At 37.1% G+C, this 17,113-nt stretch overlaps 1 protein-coding gene across 2 annotated transcripts in view; it reads right to left on the bottom strand.

Moving 5' to 3' along the window:
* Positions 1-15,573, bottom strand: part of SLC5A12 (solute carrier family 5 member 12) — a 37,314-nt gene extending 21,741 nt beyond the window's left edge. The window contains exons 1-7 of one of the 2 annotated variants that reach the window (XM_001380125.5): positions 14,872-15,573; positions 8,699-8,764; positions 7,231-7,282; positions 5,731-5,798; positions 3,439-3,593; positions 3,192-3,332; positions 423-552 (exon numbers count right to left, since the gene is read on the bottom strand). In XM_001380125.5, coding sequence (XP_001380162.1) covers positions 423-552; positions 3,192-3,332; positions 3,439-3,593; positions 5,731-5,798; positions 7,231-7,282; positions 8,699-8,764; positions 14,872-15,231 — 972 coding nt within the window. In that variant the 5' untranslated portion in view covers positions 15,232-15,573. Of the gene's footprint in view, positions 1-422; positions 553-3,191; positions 3,333-3,438; positions 3,594-5,730; positions 5,799-7,230; positions 7,283-8,698; positions 8,765-11,634; positions 11,965-14,871 lie in introns of those variants that run through there. The other variant, XM_016423459.2, reaches the window with a different exon arrangement.
* Positions 15,574-17,113: the final 1,540 nt, after the last annotated feature.

Here is a 17,113-nt window from a genome sequence, read left to right as displayed (position 1 = left end):
TTTCTGGGTAGGGAAGGAGGAAAGTGTCTGTTTGGAAGTGAAATTGATGTAATAACAAAAGATGCTAATACAACTTTTAAATGATCCACATAATTTCCCTATAGACAGAAAAAACAACTATAGAACTCAGGAATCACAAATTTTACGATCTGGTTTCCATCTTAGAGATAATCTCATCTGATTGCTTCATTTTATATATGAGGAAATTGGGAGGAAAAATGACTTTCCAAAAGTTACCACACAAGTCAATAGTAGAGATGATGCAAGAGCTTTCATTTCTAGCCTCTTATTAAAAAAATATCTTTCTCTTAGACCATGCTGCCATTTCCTTGCTTTTTATGTCTTTTGTGGCTCCTCTAGAAATGCTCTGCAAGTCTACCCCATCTGGTCCATTTTGGTACCCACCTCATTGGCATCCATACCTGATCTGGTGCCGAAATGATGCCAGCAGTCCAGGGGTCACAGTTCTTGAAGTGAGAATACATGATCAGGCCAGAAAAGACTGCACACACCAGAATCACCCAGAGACCAACTAAGTTAAGATAAAGGGCACTAGAAGAGAAAAGATGAGAGGTCTGTTAATATCTCTTGGGATAAAGTTCATTCTTGAGAAGCAGATGTGAGGATCAAATGTGATAGCATACATTTAAAAACACTCCTTAACCCAGAGAGCACTAATCCAATGAGAAACCCTGGACAAATCACACATGTAGATTCTGGGCACCATTTTTCAGGAAAGCTGTTGGTAAGGTCAATGATACCCAGAAGTAAGCCCCCAGGAAGGTGAGAAACTCTAAACCAATGTCATGTAAGAATGGATGGAGGTTTTTTTTTTTTTCCCCCCCTAACCTGGAGAAAGGAACATTTAAGAAAGTCAATATCTATGTTCAAATATTTGATTTTTTTCATGTGGAATAAGGATTAGATTTGTTTTGCTTGCCTCTGGAAGACTCAACCAGAACCAGTGTCTGGAAATTGTATAGACATGGGGTTCAGCAAATTATAAAGTAGACATTTCTAATAATTAAAACTATTCAAGAGGGGAATGAGATGCCTCATTGAAATGAGAGGATCCATCATACAATCTCAGTCAGAAGGGACCTCAAAGGTCATCTAGTCCAGCCTCCATTTGAAAAAGGAGCATTTACCTAAAAATGGTCAGATACCTAGCTGCTATGTAAATGAAATAAGATCTTTTTCTCTCCAGGTGAGCACTGCATTTATAATCAGCCTCATATGGATTCACTTTTTTAAGTTTTAAAAACCTTCTTATGTATTATCAAAACCCTTTTGTAGAATTTTTCTGGGAAGGATATTACTTCAAATAAGTCAGCCACTAAAGAATGAGGCTTAGAAATGGTTTTTGTTTGTTTGTTTGATTTAGAATTAGATGGAGGAAGAGGAATAAAAAAAAAGAGTAATACTATGAGAAGAAGGAAGAAAAAGGATTGGAGGAGCAGGAAAAATAGAAGAAGAGGAAAAGGAAGAATAACAAGAGAAAGAGGAATAGTAGGAGAAAGAAAAACCAGGGGAAGAATAGTAGAAGGAAGAAAAAAGAAGGAGGAAAAGGAAGAGAGGGGGAAGAATAGAAGGAAGAGGGATGGTAGAAAAAGGAAGAAGAGCCTTAATTATAATACTAGGCAAATTCAACATGTGAAAAAATTAGATGTTTTATTTTTTGACAGAAATCCTTCATTATTCAAAATTTTCAGCATAGTTATCATTTAAACAGATAGTCCAATGACTTGATCTAAGATATAATTTAATTAGACAAAAATACACTTGAAGCATAATTTTTCAGAAACAGTTATTATATGAAGTGAAATAGATTTATAAAGAAATTTTTCTTAGAACAGTATCAGTAACAAATCTCAAGGTTTAATAGTGTCAGGTCCCAGTGTAATTTAATGAACTTTGGTGTGTGTAGAATAGTATGTAAATACTTGTTAGCTGTATCTCTAGCCTTGCATTCCCTGTCATGAAATTAATACTGCTGTCTTGAAAAAAATCAAAGTGCTCCCCTTACTATGTGTGACATTGAATAAGTCACTTAACTTTATGGAACCTCAGTTTCCTTTTCTGTAAATGAGGGAATTCTTGTGATAGATGGTGTACAAGCTCCCTTCCAGTTCAGAATCTATTATTCTATACTCCTCTGATCTAAAATTGAATCCCATATATGTCACCTATTGCCTTTGTGGCTTTGGCTAAATTTGTTAGCCTCTCTGAACTTCAGTTTCCTCACCTGAAAATAAAACATTGATCCATTTCCTGGGATCTCTTCCATGTCTAGATGTCTATGATTCTATGAACTTTGCTTCTGATGATGTTATTAATGGATATTCTGCTGAAAGTCACTTCAGAACTGATACTGAAATCAAAAACTTATCAGCTAAAAGCATATATAATAGATTTAATTGTTTCCTACTACTTCACTTCAAATACCCTCAATTCCTATCTCATCGGCATATTTGTTGTCTTCTGATCTTGATATGCCCATTCCTGCCAATATTCTTTACCACCTTTCCTGAAGATGGAGAAAGGGTGGATCTCCCTCATCCTCAAAATCATATAAATCCTCCTCTTAAGGAAGTATATTAATTTATACCCCCTTTATTAACCTTTTCCTATCTGCCCTAGCCCAATTCCCCTTCCCAAAATCTGTTACCTGAAAATGGCTGCTACTCTAATTATCATATTCTACCTTAGACTATAATAAATCATAACTTCACAGAGCAATGACACACACAAAAGAACTTCTCCAAACTTTTCATTTCCCAAAGGATAAAATTGAGAAGTCAGAGAAGCGAGTCATACACCCAGTAGCTGGCAAGGCTACAACTCAAACATAAGTCTTGTTTTCAATCCCACAACCAATTATTAAGTGCTTACTATAACTATAGTCTGGGTACTATCCTTGGTGCTGGTAATACACATTTTCATAGGGACTCATAGTCTAACTACTATTTCCAGTTCATTCTTTTTTCCACTCTACTATATTGCCTTTATATGATCTATCACTTCAACTTCATTGAAAGAATCTCTTAAGTCTCACAAGGAATGTCTTATGCCTGAGCACTTGGCTTGTGTAAAGAAGATGCTCAATATGTGCATATCTTCACGGATATAGTAGGTGATCAATAAGTACATTCTAATGATGATAATGAGGACAATGATGAAAACCAACTTACGCCTTAGCATGCTTTACTGTTTTGCAAGAAATGCATCTCTGTATCGTGGATTGATTAACACCATAGATGCCTAGCCATGTAAAGGTTCCTCCAATAGCAATTGTCCAGAAAGTATGCCTTCTCAAAGGATCCACATCAAAACTATGAGAGATGTGTATATATAAGGTCATGTTCCAAGACTCCAAGACACTATTGTAAACAACAAGGAAAAGTAATCCAATACAGAATAAAATCATATTAGACATACTCAAGTATTTCAAGTCGAGACCCATTTCTTGAATAATCTAATACATTTTCTATTCCACCAGCATGTGCTGTTCCTTGTATAAGAACTGTCAAGAAGCCTACCACCATGACGACCATTTGAAATGCATCTGTCCACACTACCGCTTTTAATCCTCCCTGAAACACAGAGAATCCATATGAGTTCTTTAAATCAAAGATGATAACAGTATTCTGTTTATTCCCCAACTCCTCTGCTCATAAGTACAAAAAGTCTTTATCTTATGAAGTACAAGACCATAATTGCAGAGCTGGAAGAAACATTTAGAGAAAATCTCATTCAACATCTTTATTTAAAAGATGAAGGAAATGAAACCCAGAGAGCAAGTCACAACCTCTCAGTTTCATCAACTATAAAATGGGGATGATAATACCTGCCTTCCATGATTGTGTGAGGCTCAAATGAGATAATATTTTAAATAGAATAGAATATAAAAATAATAGAATAGACTTCATCATATTCTATTATTATAATATAATAAAATACTTAGCACAGTACCAGTCACATAGTAGTACTTAATAAATGCTTGTTACCCCCATTCTGATTGGATCATCTCAACAACCTTGTAAAATAGGTGTTAATATCACCACTATTTTTGGAAATAAATATTTATACATATGTAAATAAATATATGGACACAAAAAGATAAGTGACTTGCCTACGGTCATAGAGATAGAAAGTATATGAAACTGGATTTGAATTCAGATCTTCCTTATTCTAAGTCCAGCCTGCTATAACCTATGTTATCTAGTGCCTAGTGGTCCAAGAAGATGGTCCCTGAGTTGAGTGTGAAAGGAAGATGTAGGATTTTATTCTGGAAACAGAAGAATAAATTACAACAGACACTCATGTTGCAAAGCTGCAAAAACAAATTCTGCCTTGCCCAGGGTATATAAAGCCATTCCTAATTTTTGTAACCAGAGGAGGGGTGATCCAAGACATAAGGAATGTCAATATAGTACTGGAGAAGGGAAAAGCTCCATAAACAAAGGCATAGGGTCTGGAAAGTAGATGCTGTATTCTGGGATATAGTGAAATACTTTAATGGAGCAGAGAATTTGTGTTGGTAAAGAGGAAGATAAAAGGTTGGCTAGGTTGGGAAAGATGATGGCTAACCTTGAACTTCAATCTGAAGAATTTGAAGTTCATCATATATACGATGGGAAATCATTGGAGGGTTATTTATTTTTGAGCTAAAGAAAGACATAATGGCATAGATTACTTAGAAAATTTTATCTGCCTTTGATATATAATGGATTGAGCTAAGTGAGCGTGAAAGGAATGGAGCCTAGCTGGAAAGCTATGTCAGTGGTCCTAGTGTGAGGTGATGAGGACATGGGCAAGAGTGTTGACAGTAGGAATGAAGGGAAAAGAAATGCTTCTGAAAGATATTTCAAAGCAATTACGAGTACTGAAGAGATGACAGGAAAAACAAGGATAACTTTCTGCACTTAAGATACTTGTTATATGCTATACTTCATAATGAGATCATATGTTGGATATCTGTTGAATGATAACATGTAAAAAGATTCTTCACCTAGAGACAGTTGTCTGTGTCCACACATTCCAAACTACTTACTCGTATTTCTTACCCAAGTCCATTTGCTTCCCTAGGAGAATAGTATCACAGTTATTGTTAACATTTATTTAAACATATTGTCAATACCTCTTGGGGTACGAGGTTAAAGAATTGAGTGAGTGCAGATCAGAATGCAGAAAATGGTTCCAGGGTAGCACAACTAGCCAACAATGGCATTCAAGTCCTGGAATCACTGACCTTTAGTATTAACCAAATACAACCCCCTTGCTCACACATATAATCTTCCCCTCTCTCTGAACAGTTGGAGCCAGTTGGAAGATGCCATTTTTCTTAGTCAGTATAAATTCCTTCTATGGGTTAACTTGGATAATTATGGGGGGGGGAAGATGGGTAAATCCTTACCCCATCTCCCCAAAAAAGCAGACACCACTACAATGGCATGTAGCCATAGCCTGGGGAACTTTTCCATTGGTATATCTGGATATTTGTGATGACACCCTAGAATCATCTCTGAATTTGTAGCCTGCTTACTCACAGATTGTCAATGAATAGGCATTTGAAGAAAATCAATATTCATAATTTGGAAAATATGAGCAGTAAGCCAGGTTTTTGTTGTTCCTATAACTTTGAAATGTAGTCATTCACTCTAGAATTAGCATTGTGATCGGGTTGTGTTCCATCTTGGACTAGCTAAGCTTTCTCTGATGGGTACATACCAGGGTACAGTAGAACGTGCAGACAATTCCTGTCGCAAACACAGACCCCCAGAGATCAAACCCAGTCACTGTAAATAGTAAAATAAAATTACAAGAGGTTTCTGGAAGGGAAGTAAACAACAAACTTTTCATAGAAAGTGAGGCAGATAAAGGTTCACCTGGTTTGAAGAGCTAAGCCTAGTTATAGATTCTCATAAAAAATTAACTTCTATCTTATAACTTACCATAACCCAATCCTAAAATCCCAAAGGACTGAAAAACAAAGAGATTTTCTCAGATTTCACACCTTTCTCTCTTTGGTCTGAATACACCCCCTCATTTAACAGGGTTATGCCATATTTTTAAATTATCCAAATCTTTGGTAAGAAATACCACCATTTTGAATGGATTTTAACAACTGAATAAAATAATGGGACTAATTAGTAGCATTTGATTTTTTCCCTTCAACTTCAAATATCTATGATTTCACTGGTATGTACACTAGGTTTACTAATACCAATAACAAGCCCTCTCTCTGGCCTCCAGGATGAGCCTGATGCATTAAGCTAAATTGGATGTTGGATATTAGACATATAAGTTATTACCAGGGTTGGTCATAAAGCTTTTCTAACTTGGTACAATCTTTTTCTTTTGAATAGATTTTAATTGAGTAACTGTTGCTCCTTAGAAGAGATCATACAGCCATTGGCATATTAGATAACCTATCCTTTTCAACAATAATTAATCCAAATAGAATATACTAACTCATATGAGAAAATATTTCACATGATTACACATTTAAAATCTATATTACATTGTTTACCATCTCTGGGAGGGGGGAGAAGTAAAAGGAAATGAGGGAAGATGGGAAGGAGGGAGAGAATTTAGAGGTCAATTTTTAAAAATTATTGTATAGAAGTTTTAACACATGTTGGGGGAATGAAATATTATTAAAAACAAATGGAATAAAGAAATATTTTTATCTTTACCTCATTGAAATTATTATTAAATTTCTTCTACCAAAAATTACAGGCCAATTATTTTAATTTGCCACAACCCAGTCCTAAAATCACCTGACTTAAAAACAGAGATGCGAAAATAATAGTAATTATAAACCAATTATTTGGAATCATCTAGACAAAACCACTAACAAAGCACCTGAGTTAACTGTTCAAGTGGTGGTCTGGGCCCCAGCTAGAAAACCTTCATTTACAGAAATGCTTAACTTTAAGAAAATCTCGTCATGGAGCAGCTAGGAAGCTCAGTGGATAGAGTGCCAGGTCTAGAGACAAGAGGTCCTGGGTTCAAATATGGCCTCACACACTTTCTAGTTGTGTGATCCTAGGCAAGTCACTTAACCCTGATTGCCTAGTTCTTACCTTGGAACTGATTCTTACTGTCAACTCTAAAATAGAAGGTAAATGTTAAAAATTTTTAGAAAACAAAAGTTGTCAGTGTTCTATTCATTTTGCAGAAGTTAGGGTGAAGGTACAGGTAAAGGATCATTTTCCCACAACTCACCTTGGTTGAGCGCCAAAGCAGGAGCATAAATCACCACTCCAGTGTAGAGGATCTGAAGAAGAAGGAGGTGAGGAAGAATTGCTTGGCAAAGAGGATGTTGGCAGGCTGGCTGCCTGTGGCCACTTATGCAGTATACTGAATGTCCATCCTTGAGTGACAGTATCCTCACCATAGACTTGACTGTTCAAACCCATTGGTGTTATGCCCTGTTCAGTGAGTGGGGATGCCTGCTCCCACTCACAACCTCTCAGAGAAGAGTTGGAAAACATCAGGGACAAACAATAAGGAAGGGAGAAAGAAGTGATTAGCTTCTGGAGGTACTCAAGGAAATTGGGTACATTTTGGTCCTTCTGTCCCCTACGTTGAAGGAGATTTTTTTACTTCTCCATCTTCCCCCATCCCCTGAGGTGACTGAATAAGACTAGAATACATATTAGTCATTGTACCTTTGTAAACGAGTCAAAGGATAATGTGAGCTAATCTATTAACTGATAGAGAAAAAGAGGAATGTCAATCTAAAGACCAGAAGTGTGAAACTTGCTATCACCTGGAAGGAGCTCATTGGCTTCTTCCTCCTATCAGAAGGTGATCCCCATCACCAGCATCAACCCATCGACTAGCCAAATTCCTCCAATAGCCAATGATGTGTCCCATTCCTGAAGCATCAGGGGCACAGCAAACTGTATTCTCTATGCCATCTCCCCACCCACCTTCCTGCTCTGGGCACCTGGGATCAGTAGAAGATCATCAAGGAGTCATGGATGTGGGGAATCAGTCCTGAAGGAAGATTGCTTCTGGTCAGACCGGCCGATGACACTCCATTCCCATTTCCCTCACCTCCTCCTCGCACAAATAGCATTCTAAGCCCAGGTCCTCACAAAGTCCCCGTCATCCTATCATTGTGCTTTGCCCCTTGGTTGTTCTTTTGTTTCAGTTTTGTGGAATTCTTTGTGATACCATTCAGGGTTTTCTTGTAGACTGAGAATCTCTTGGGTACTGAGAAAATGACTTGCCTAAGGTCACTCAAGGCAGTGAGTTTCAGAATCAGGACTTAAACACAGGACAGCATGCAGATAAATGATGTACAAAGCAAGTTCTATATGAAGGGTTACTAGGGGAGAAATAACAGAGGGGGAGTTACCGAATTAAGAGGTGTTGGGAAAGGCTTCCGGCAGAACATGGGATTTTAGTTGGAATTTATAGGGAGCCAGGAAGGCCAGTAGTCAGGAGTGGGAGTAAGGAGAGCATCCTAGATATAGGAGGAAGCCAGAGAGGATGCCTAGAGAGGAGAAATGGAGAGTCTTATTTGTAGAACAGCTAGGAGGCCATTGTCACTGGACTGGAGAATAGATAGTAAGAAATGAGATATGAGCAGACACTTACCACGGGCTGGAAAAAATGTACTCCTATGAACATCCTCTCTTGACCATTCCCAGCACCCAACCCCCAAATTCGAAAGTATTCTTACCGTCTGCACTATGTAGATAAGCGTGGCAGCATAACGAACCACCTTGTTAAATCTTAGCTGTAAATACTAAAGAAAAAAAAAGGAGAAAATATACAAGAAGTCAATAATGTTTCAGTGAGCACTAACCCAGGAAACAGTATGGTATAACAGACCAGCCATTGCACTGGGTTTCAGGGAGACCTGGGTTCAAATTCTACTTTAAGATACTTCACCAGTTCTATGACCTTGACCAAGACACTTAACCTCCATATTGCTAGCATGCCTTCTATATATTGTTCAGTCATTTCAGGCATGTCTGATTCTTCATGACTCATTTTGGGATTTTCTTGGCAAAAATACTGGAATAACTTGCCATTTCCTTTTCCAGCTCATCTGACAGATGAGAAAACAGTGGCAAAAACAGGTTAAGTGACTTGCCCAGGGCCACACAGTATCTGAAAAGCTGAATTTGAATTTAGGTTTTCCTGACTCCAGACATGACACTCTAGCCACTATACCACTTAACTCTCCATTTGTTCTGTATATCTATAATTTTTATATACTGAGGCATATAAAGGTAATAGTTATTTTCTCTATATTTCTATAACCTTTTGATGCCTCAGTTTTCTATGTGTAAAATGAGGGAATTGGACTTTTATTAAACTTTAAGGTCTCTTCCAACTTTATATCTATGATTTCATATGTCTAAGAATTAGAAGAGGCTCCAAAAGTCTCCTCATTCAACCCCTACCTGGTCAGGAACATCTTTAACAAGAAACCAGATAATCTCAATATGAATACCTCCAACTCCTGTGCTTAATTCACTACCATCCAAAGTAGTCCATTTCATCTTCCCTCCCTCCCTGTCCTTCCTTCCTCCCTTTCCTTCCTTATGTTACAAATACCTCTTTATTCAAATTAAGGTCACACAGCAGTCCTGGAAACCAGAACCTATTCCTCTGATCCTCAATCCAGTACTTTTTTCTGGCATGACTATTACTCATGAACCACCCTTCCCAATGGTTTCACTTAACATTTCAGTTACATGTGTATGGATCTACATTTATGTACAAGTATACATATGTATATAAATGTTTGAAAAGAAAGATTTGAAATATCTTAATGTAATGGGTATATTTATGTATAGGTGTGCATGTATACACACATGTATACATGTATGTATATATGAACACATTATGTATTATGCCTTTTACATTTTAAGAGAAATAATGGGAAAGGAGAGTTTATTGGGAATAATAGCACCAAAAAAAAGGTCTGAATTATTTGGGGCCAATAGAACAAGTTCTAGATTCCAGAGCTGCTATGTGACTTCAAAAAATTCTATGTATACCTCAGTTTTTTCATCTGCAAAATGGAGTATTTGGAATATAAGACCCAGCCTGCAGGGGACAATGATGTCTTTCAGGACAGAGTGAGTTAGGAAGAACAATTAGGGCAAAGATTATTGGTTGGACTGTCTTGGGAATAGGTGTTTCCCCCACCTCAGAGACAGGTGTCACTGAATTTGCCTTGGGCCCACTGTCCTCTGCACACCATGGCAGTATTCCTCACTTGATGGCCTGACCAAACTGCCTTGATCTTTAGATACAACTTTCCATTTCTTATCTCTATGTATTTGCACAGAATGTCCTTGATGCCTGCTGAGCTTGCCATCTGTATATCTATCTGCCTTTTGAAGTCTTAACTTCCCTGAAGGTACAACTTCCTACGCAAAATTTTTCATGAGTATGCTACTAAACATCCACCCACTTTTGAAGTCTGCTGCTCTTGAAATCATCTTTTATTTACATATATATATGTATATATATATATTTATGTATGTATATGTATACATATACAAAAATTGCATCCTTCAGAGCAGGGGATTTCTCCATTTGTCTTTGTATCAAAACTATAGCATGGTACCTTGCACCTGGTAGGCAGTTAATGGGCAGGTAGGTGGTCCAGTGGTTGGATAGAGTGCCAGACCTGGAGTCAGTAAGACTCATCTTTCTGAATTCAAATCTGACTTCAGATACTTATTAACTATATCACTCTGGACAAGGCTGTGTGTGCCTCAGTTTCTCATCTAGAAAATGAGTTAGAGAAAGAAAATCACTCCAGTATCTTTGCCAAGAAAACTCCATTTGGGGTCACACAGGATCAGACTCAACTGAAATGACTGAACAAAGATACTTAATACATGTTTTAACTGAACTGAACCCCTTCCTATCAGAATCCTATGAAAGTATCTGAAGGTCCTTTGTATCCCAACTCTTAAGTCAATTGGCATTCTTCCATTCCTTCAGAGTTTACAGATTCATAGGATCTTAGTCAGAAAAGACAGTAGAGGTCATTAGTCCAACCTCGTCACATGGAGAAGTCGATCCCCAGAGAAAGAATATGCCTTATCTAAGGTTATAAAGATAGCCAAACAATGATTTGAATCTATGCCAAGTAACTCCAAATCCATAATGCCATCTACTTTAAATTTTCTTACTAGATTGTTTTCTTTTAAGGACATTTGAAATTCCAGGCTCTTCTCTGAAATCCTCAATTCTCTCTCAACAAGCCAAAATTAATGAGAACAACCAAAGCAGCATTTAGGGGGAAATGTATATCTCTAAATGAGAACATTGGTAAAATGGAGAATGGATTGTAAAATAGAGAATTTTTATTTTAAAAAAACTACAAAAAAAAAACAGATTTTTAAAATCCCAATTAAATACCAAACTTTGAAAATCCTGAAAATCAAAGAAGAGATTCATAGTACTGGACATAAGAAAACCATTGAATTAATAAATGTCAAGGATCTGGTCTTATGGGGAAACCCAATAAAACAGATGAAATTCTTCATTTTCAGGTTCATAATGATTATATATTTATAGAATATTATATTTCATATGACATGGAGCCAATCCCAAAGAAAAGAGAGGGTAATTGGTTCTAGGGCTCACCTTGCCAGGGATGAACAATGTTTCCTTCATGCAGGAGGTAGCATTTCAATTAGATATGGAAAAGACAGTTAGGAATTCGACAGAAGAAGTGGGAGAGGGCTGGTTTCCCAGGCATCAGAATAATGTCAGAAAAGGCAGAGAAGGTCTGGGTGCCAGAGTTGTCCAGTTTGGCTAGAAAGTAGATAACATGAAAGCAACATGAGATAAAGTTAGAAAGGCAATATGGTAATAGACTGTAGAAGGTCTTGAAAACCAGACAAAGAATTTGGAGCTTTACTAAGAAGGCAATGGGGATTCCATGAATATATTTGATGAAAAGTCTGACATGAGGAAATCTATGCATAGGAAAGGTTATTCTGGAAGCAAATGGGTTGGAGAGAAGAGAGTAAGGAAGATTAGATAGGATGCTTTTCCATAGGCTGGATAAGCGTTAATGAGGGGTCCAAGCTACAGTGATAGAAGTAGGAAAAGCAAATAGAGGGCATGGATATTGAGATGTTGCCGAGGAATAGTAAAAGGTCAATTTATTAAGTATGATGCATAAGGAAGATGGAATAAGCAAAGATAACCAAAGGGATCAAACAGCACACACAAAGTAAACGGTAATTTCAGCTAGAAATACTAAATCAAGAGGAAGAACATATTCAAGGGGAAAGATAATATTTAAGTGTATGTTGACTTTTTTTCTTTATGATTCTGTGTGTATTATAACTCATAATATCTTTGATTTAGAACTGGAAAAGACCCCAAAGGCCATTCTTCTTGTGAACCTTCCTCCTTGTTTTACAGCTGAAGAAACTGAGATCCTGGGAAGTTAAATAACTTTTCCAAGATCAATCTAGGTAATAATCAGAGTCAGAACTGGAGCCTTGGTCTTCTGACTCCTATGCCTGTGCTCTTTTCACCTTACCACAATACCTATTCAATCGAATTCAACAAATATTTATTAAGCCCCTAACTTGAGAAAGGCACTGTGCTGCTCCTAGGGATAATAATGCTATCGTATCTAAACTTTCATGACATGCATAGTTGGAGCTAGGGTGGGAGGGGAGATACAACATATAAACAAAATAAGAAAATGCAAAGTAATTTTAAAAATAAGAGGAAGGGAAAGAGACAGTGAGAAAGAGAGACAGAGACAGAGAGACAGAGACAGACTCAGAGAGACAGAGAAAAAGAGAGAGACAGAGATATAGAAAGAGATAGAGACAGAGAGAGAAGAGAAAAGCAAAGAGAAAGAGAGACAGAGGAGTGAGGGCAAAAGAGAAAGAGAGAGAGAGAGAGAGAGAGAGAGAGAGAGAGAGAGAGAGAGAGAGAGAGAGAGAGAGAGAGAGAGAGAGAGAGAGAGAGAGAGAATGTTAATAACTGGGAGTAGACATGGGTAAGAGATTGGGAAAAAAACTTTCTCTGTTGGTACACACCCATGCTCATATTTGGAGGACTTCAGATAATGAGAAAGGGCCTTCCACACCTAGGAAACATTCTGAGCAAAGTTTGCAATGCAATCTATGAGTGTAAAGTCATTTGATTCTCATAATAAATATAGTATGGGGCTCTGTCTAATAATACTAATCTGTATACACAGTCAGCAGTTTAGTTGTGTCCAATTAAATGTAGTCTACTCTGTCAAAAATAGTCAAGTATTTTTGGCTGAATTGAGTGATCTGGTTGGCCAATTTGGTCATAGAATTAGCACCCCAGATTCATAGCTAGAATGGGACCTTAAAAACCACCTAGTCCAACCTCTTTCTTTTAGCCTGAAAGTAAATGAGACCCAAAGAAGTTACATGTGACTCACCTAAGGTCATCCAAATATTAAATTGTAGAATTAGACTTTGAACCTGGGTCTCTTGACTCCAAATCCAGGACTCTATCCTACTACTCTTCCTCTTTCAAGAGGGTATCATCAAGTTAGAGCTCCCACTTATCCTACCTTTTATAATTAGAAAATTTGCATTCTTCATGACTATCCAGAGTGGAATAAAGAATGTTGTTATTATCACAACTGATTAATGAGGATGCTCTGAAATTCTGAGTCACTTTATACAGCTGTTATTTTTATTTTTAATTACTGAAAAATCCACGAGAGAGAAAATCCATTTTTTGCCTCTAAAAAGCAAGGAATTTTCTAATCAATGCTCACTTTGCCTTAAAATATTCAGTATCTTTCTCATATGCATATGTTTCTATGAAATTTTTGTTGGGATAAGAAATATTGCAGACCTAATAATAAACCTGTGTTTGAAAGGAAATTTTGTGTGTACAAAGAGAAATTCAGTAACAGACTCCCAAAGTAGAATAAGCTGCTTTGGGAGGGAGTAGGATCATTCTCATATACAAGCATAGGCTAGACAAGCACTTATGAGGTATATTACAGAGGAAATTCCATTTTAGCTGTAGATTGGACTCAACGGTTTCTAAAGTCCCTTCCATCTCCATGATTCCATGTGATCATAATATGGTTTAAAGGATCCTAGTTTGAGCAAGAAACCTATATTCTCACATGGGTCTAGTTCCTAACTTATGTAATCTTGGGCAAGTGACTTAGTTTCTTCTCAGTTTCCATCTACATAAAATGGATATGAAGGTCAATCTTGTCCTGCCTATCTCTTTGGGACCAAATGGTACTTTAAAATCTAAACAAGAAAGTCCACAGGCTTAGCAAAATAGTTCATCCCCTTTCTTTAGCTGCTTGTATTGAAAATTCACTGTGGTATAAATCTGGGTCAGTACCAAGGGTATTTGGGGACCAGCTCAAACTAGCCCAGGAAAAGATGATTATTAAATTTTCACGATGAGTGATTACACTTTGGAAGATGGCAAAATGCTACACATTGGGTCTTGATTTGTTGTTTTGTTGATTATCTCTATTTAAGAAAGAGATGGGAAAATATTAATAATGAAAATTATCTTTTCTAAAGAGCTAGCTATTAAATATTTGCCAGTACACATACCCATCCAACAAATCCAGTCTATTAATCCATATGGACTGAGAGGAGAGATGTAAGAGTGCCTTGAGAAGATTTTAGCAGAGTTTAATCACTGTGCCAATTATTAGTACAAAGACTCTGTATAGTACTCATTTTTATACTTATTCAGCAAGCATTTATTAAACATCCTACTATGTGTGGGTATAGTTTAAGGGAAAATAGAACCATGTAGACCAAGTGGAGACCTTGACTGTTTGGCACATTAACAGTTAATCTAGAAATTCCAAATAGTGATTACTTCCCTTACCTCATAAGTGCTGGTAATCCCAGATGTGTAAAAAACTGGCAGAAAGAGCTCAGAAGTAAAGATGACAACAAATGCATATGCTATGAAGAAAAGCAGGAAGGATGCCCCAAAACGGTAGACCTCCGCTGGAGCCCCCAGGACAGTGACTGCTGACATGAAGCTAGCTGTCAAGGACAGAGCCACAGGACCACAGGTCATTTGCTTGCCCCCCACTAAAAACTCCCTGGAAGTTGCCTTCTTCCTTTCTTTTATGGCAAAGAACACTCCAATTCCTGAAGAAATGACAAAAAGAGCTGCAAACACGACATAATCCCAAGCTTCAAAGTTCTTAACCTGGGGACTTGCCCGCCCTGCTGACATGGTGCCAGGTGGATGCTTTCTTCGTTTCCAGTCCTTACAAAGAATATGGGTTTGAGGATGGTGCCCACAAATGACTAGTCTCTTGTCCAGGAGAAGAAAATCTCAGACCTTAACAATCGCCAAGGTCCAGGAGGCATTAAATGGAGCTCTTAAGGACACGGTTTGGATAAGGAAGCATTTCAGAAATAGAACCCAAGGCAGATTTCAATCATCCTCACAATGCAGGACAAGAACTTGAAACCTGACTCTAGCCTAAGGCTTATGGTGCAGCCACTCAAGTACATTCTTCTTCAAAGAAGAATTCAAATGTTCAGAAATTAATAACCAACGGGGGTGGAATGAGGCTCCATAGATAACAAACTCTTTTATCTCCCAGGTTTTTTACTTGAGGTTAAACATTACTTGGGAACGTGGAAGTGGAACTGTATTAAGTAGATCAGAATTGTAAATAAGACGGTGACATTTGTAAATAGGGGAAAAATCATTATTCTGAAGAATCTTTTCTCAAAGGAAGAAACAGCTGAAGCCGGACTCTAAAAATAAGGAATTCAGGAGAGTGGATGGAAACTTGGCCCCAAGGACTTAGCAAAAAATTTAAAAGCATAGATCAGAGGGCAGCTAAGCAACTCAGTGCATTGAGAGCCAGATCTGGGGTCAAAAGGACCTGAGTTCAAATTTGACCTCAGACATTTCCTAACTGTGCTACCCTGGGCAAATCACATAACCCCTATTTTAGCTAGCCCTAACCACTCTTCTGCCTTGAAACCAAAATACAGTATTAATTCTAGGACAACAGATAAGGGTTAAAAAAAAAAACAACAACAAAAACATAGATCAGAGAATTGGAAGAAGAGAAAGAGACCTGAGAGATTATATAATCCAGGAGTTTTTAACCTGGAATTTTGCTTTTGTTTTTTGCTTTTTTAATTTTGGCAACTATGGCAATTGTTTATTCCTATGCATTTTAAGTATTTTAAAACATTATTCAGAGAAGGGATTCTGAGAAGGGCTTAGCCAGATAGCCAAAGGAATTCATGATACAAAAAGGTTAAAAATCCATGGAAATAATTCCAGAAGAGGTTGGTACTTGCTTAAGGTAATATAGAACCAAGATTTGAAATCAGTTCATTTGACTCTAAATTCAGTGTTCACTTTACTATATCCATAAGCTTCCAAATAAGTCACTGTTTGATTATTCCAGAATTAGGACTATTCATTTTTATCTTTGAATTACTTAGATATTTCTCCATCACCCCTTACTAATGAAGCTTTGACATACCTCAGTTCTTCAGTCCATTAAGAGACAGAGATAGTCCAGTTTTCTCAGGGACTCATAAAAGGTTTCAGCTGGGCAAACTTCCCTAGTAAATAGTAATAGTCTGTGTCAATGTCTGTTTTTATCCAGTTCTCATTTTCTTTTAGCTTCAACATCTTGAATAAAAATATCAAGTTGAAATTGCCCCAGTTAAATGCCATGTTTTCTCATTTTCATTCTTTGTTCTAATATGATATAGATTTTAAGGTTTGCCCCCATCTCAGTGGCTAGATTATAATCAGACAAATAATTCAGTAATAACTCTCACAATCAGGATGAGTTCCTAACAGAAGATAATCAACTTGCCTTTTTATGATTTGGGGAGAGTGAATGGCTCAACCTCTTCTTAGTCTCTTTTTAAAAAATCTATTGTTCTTTTATTTTTTTTTAATTCTGAGTTTCAAATCTCTCCCTCCCTCCAATCTCCCTCCTACCACTGAGAAGACAAACAATATGATACCAGTTATACATTTGGAGTCATGAAAAACATATTTTGTATTAGCCATGTTGAAAAAAAAAAACAGCAAGAATAATAAAAAGAAAGCAAAAAAAAAAACAAAAGTATGC

The sequence above is a fragment of the Monodelphis domestica genome, chromosome 6, assembly GCF_027887165.1.
Source record: "Monodelphis domestica isolate mMonDom1 chromosome 6, mMonDom1.pri, whole genome shotgun sequence".
In the NCBI taxonomy this organism is placed as follows: Eukaryota; Metazoa; Chordata; class Mammalia; order Didelphimorphia; family Didelphidae; genus Monodelphis; species Monodelphis domestica.
This window is presented reverse-complemented; position numbering and strand designations above follow the sequence as displayed.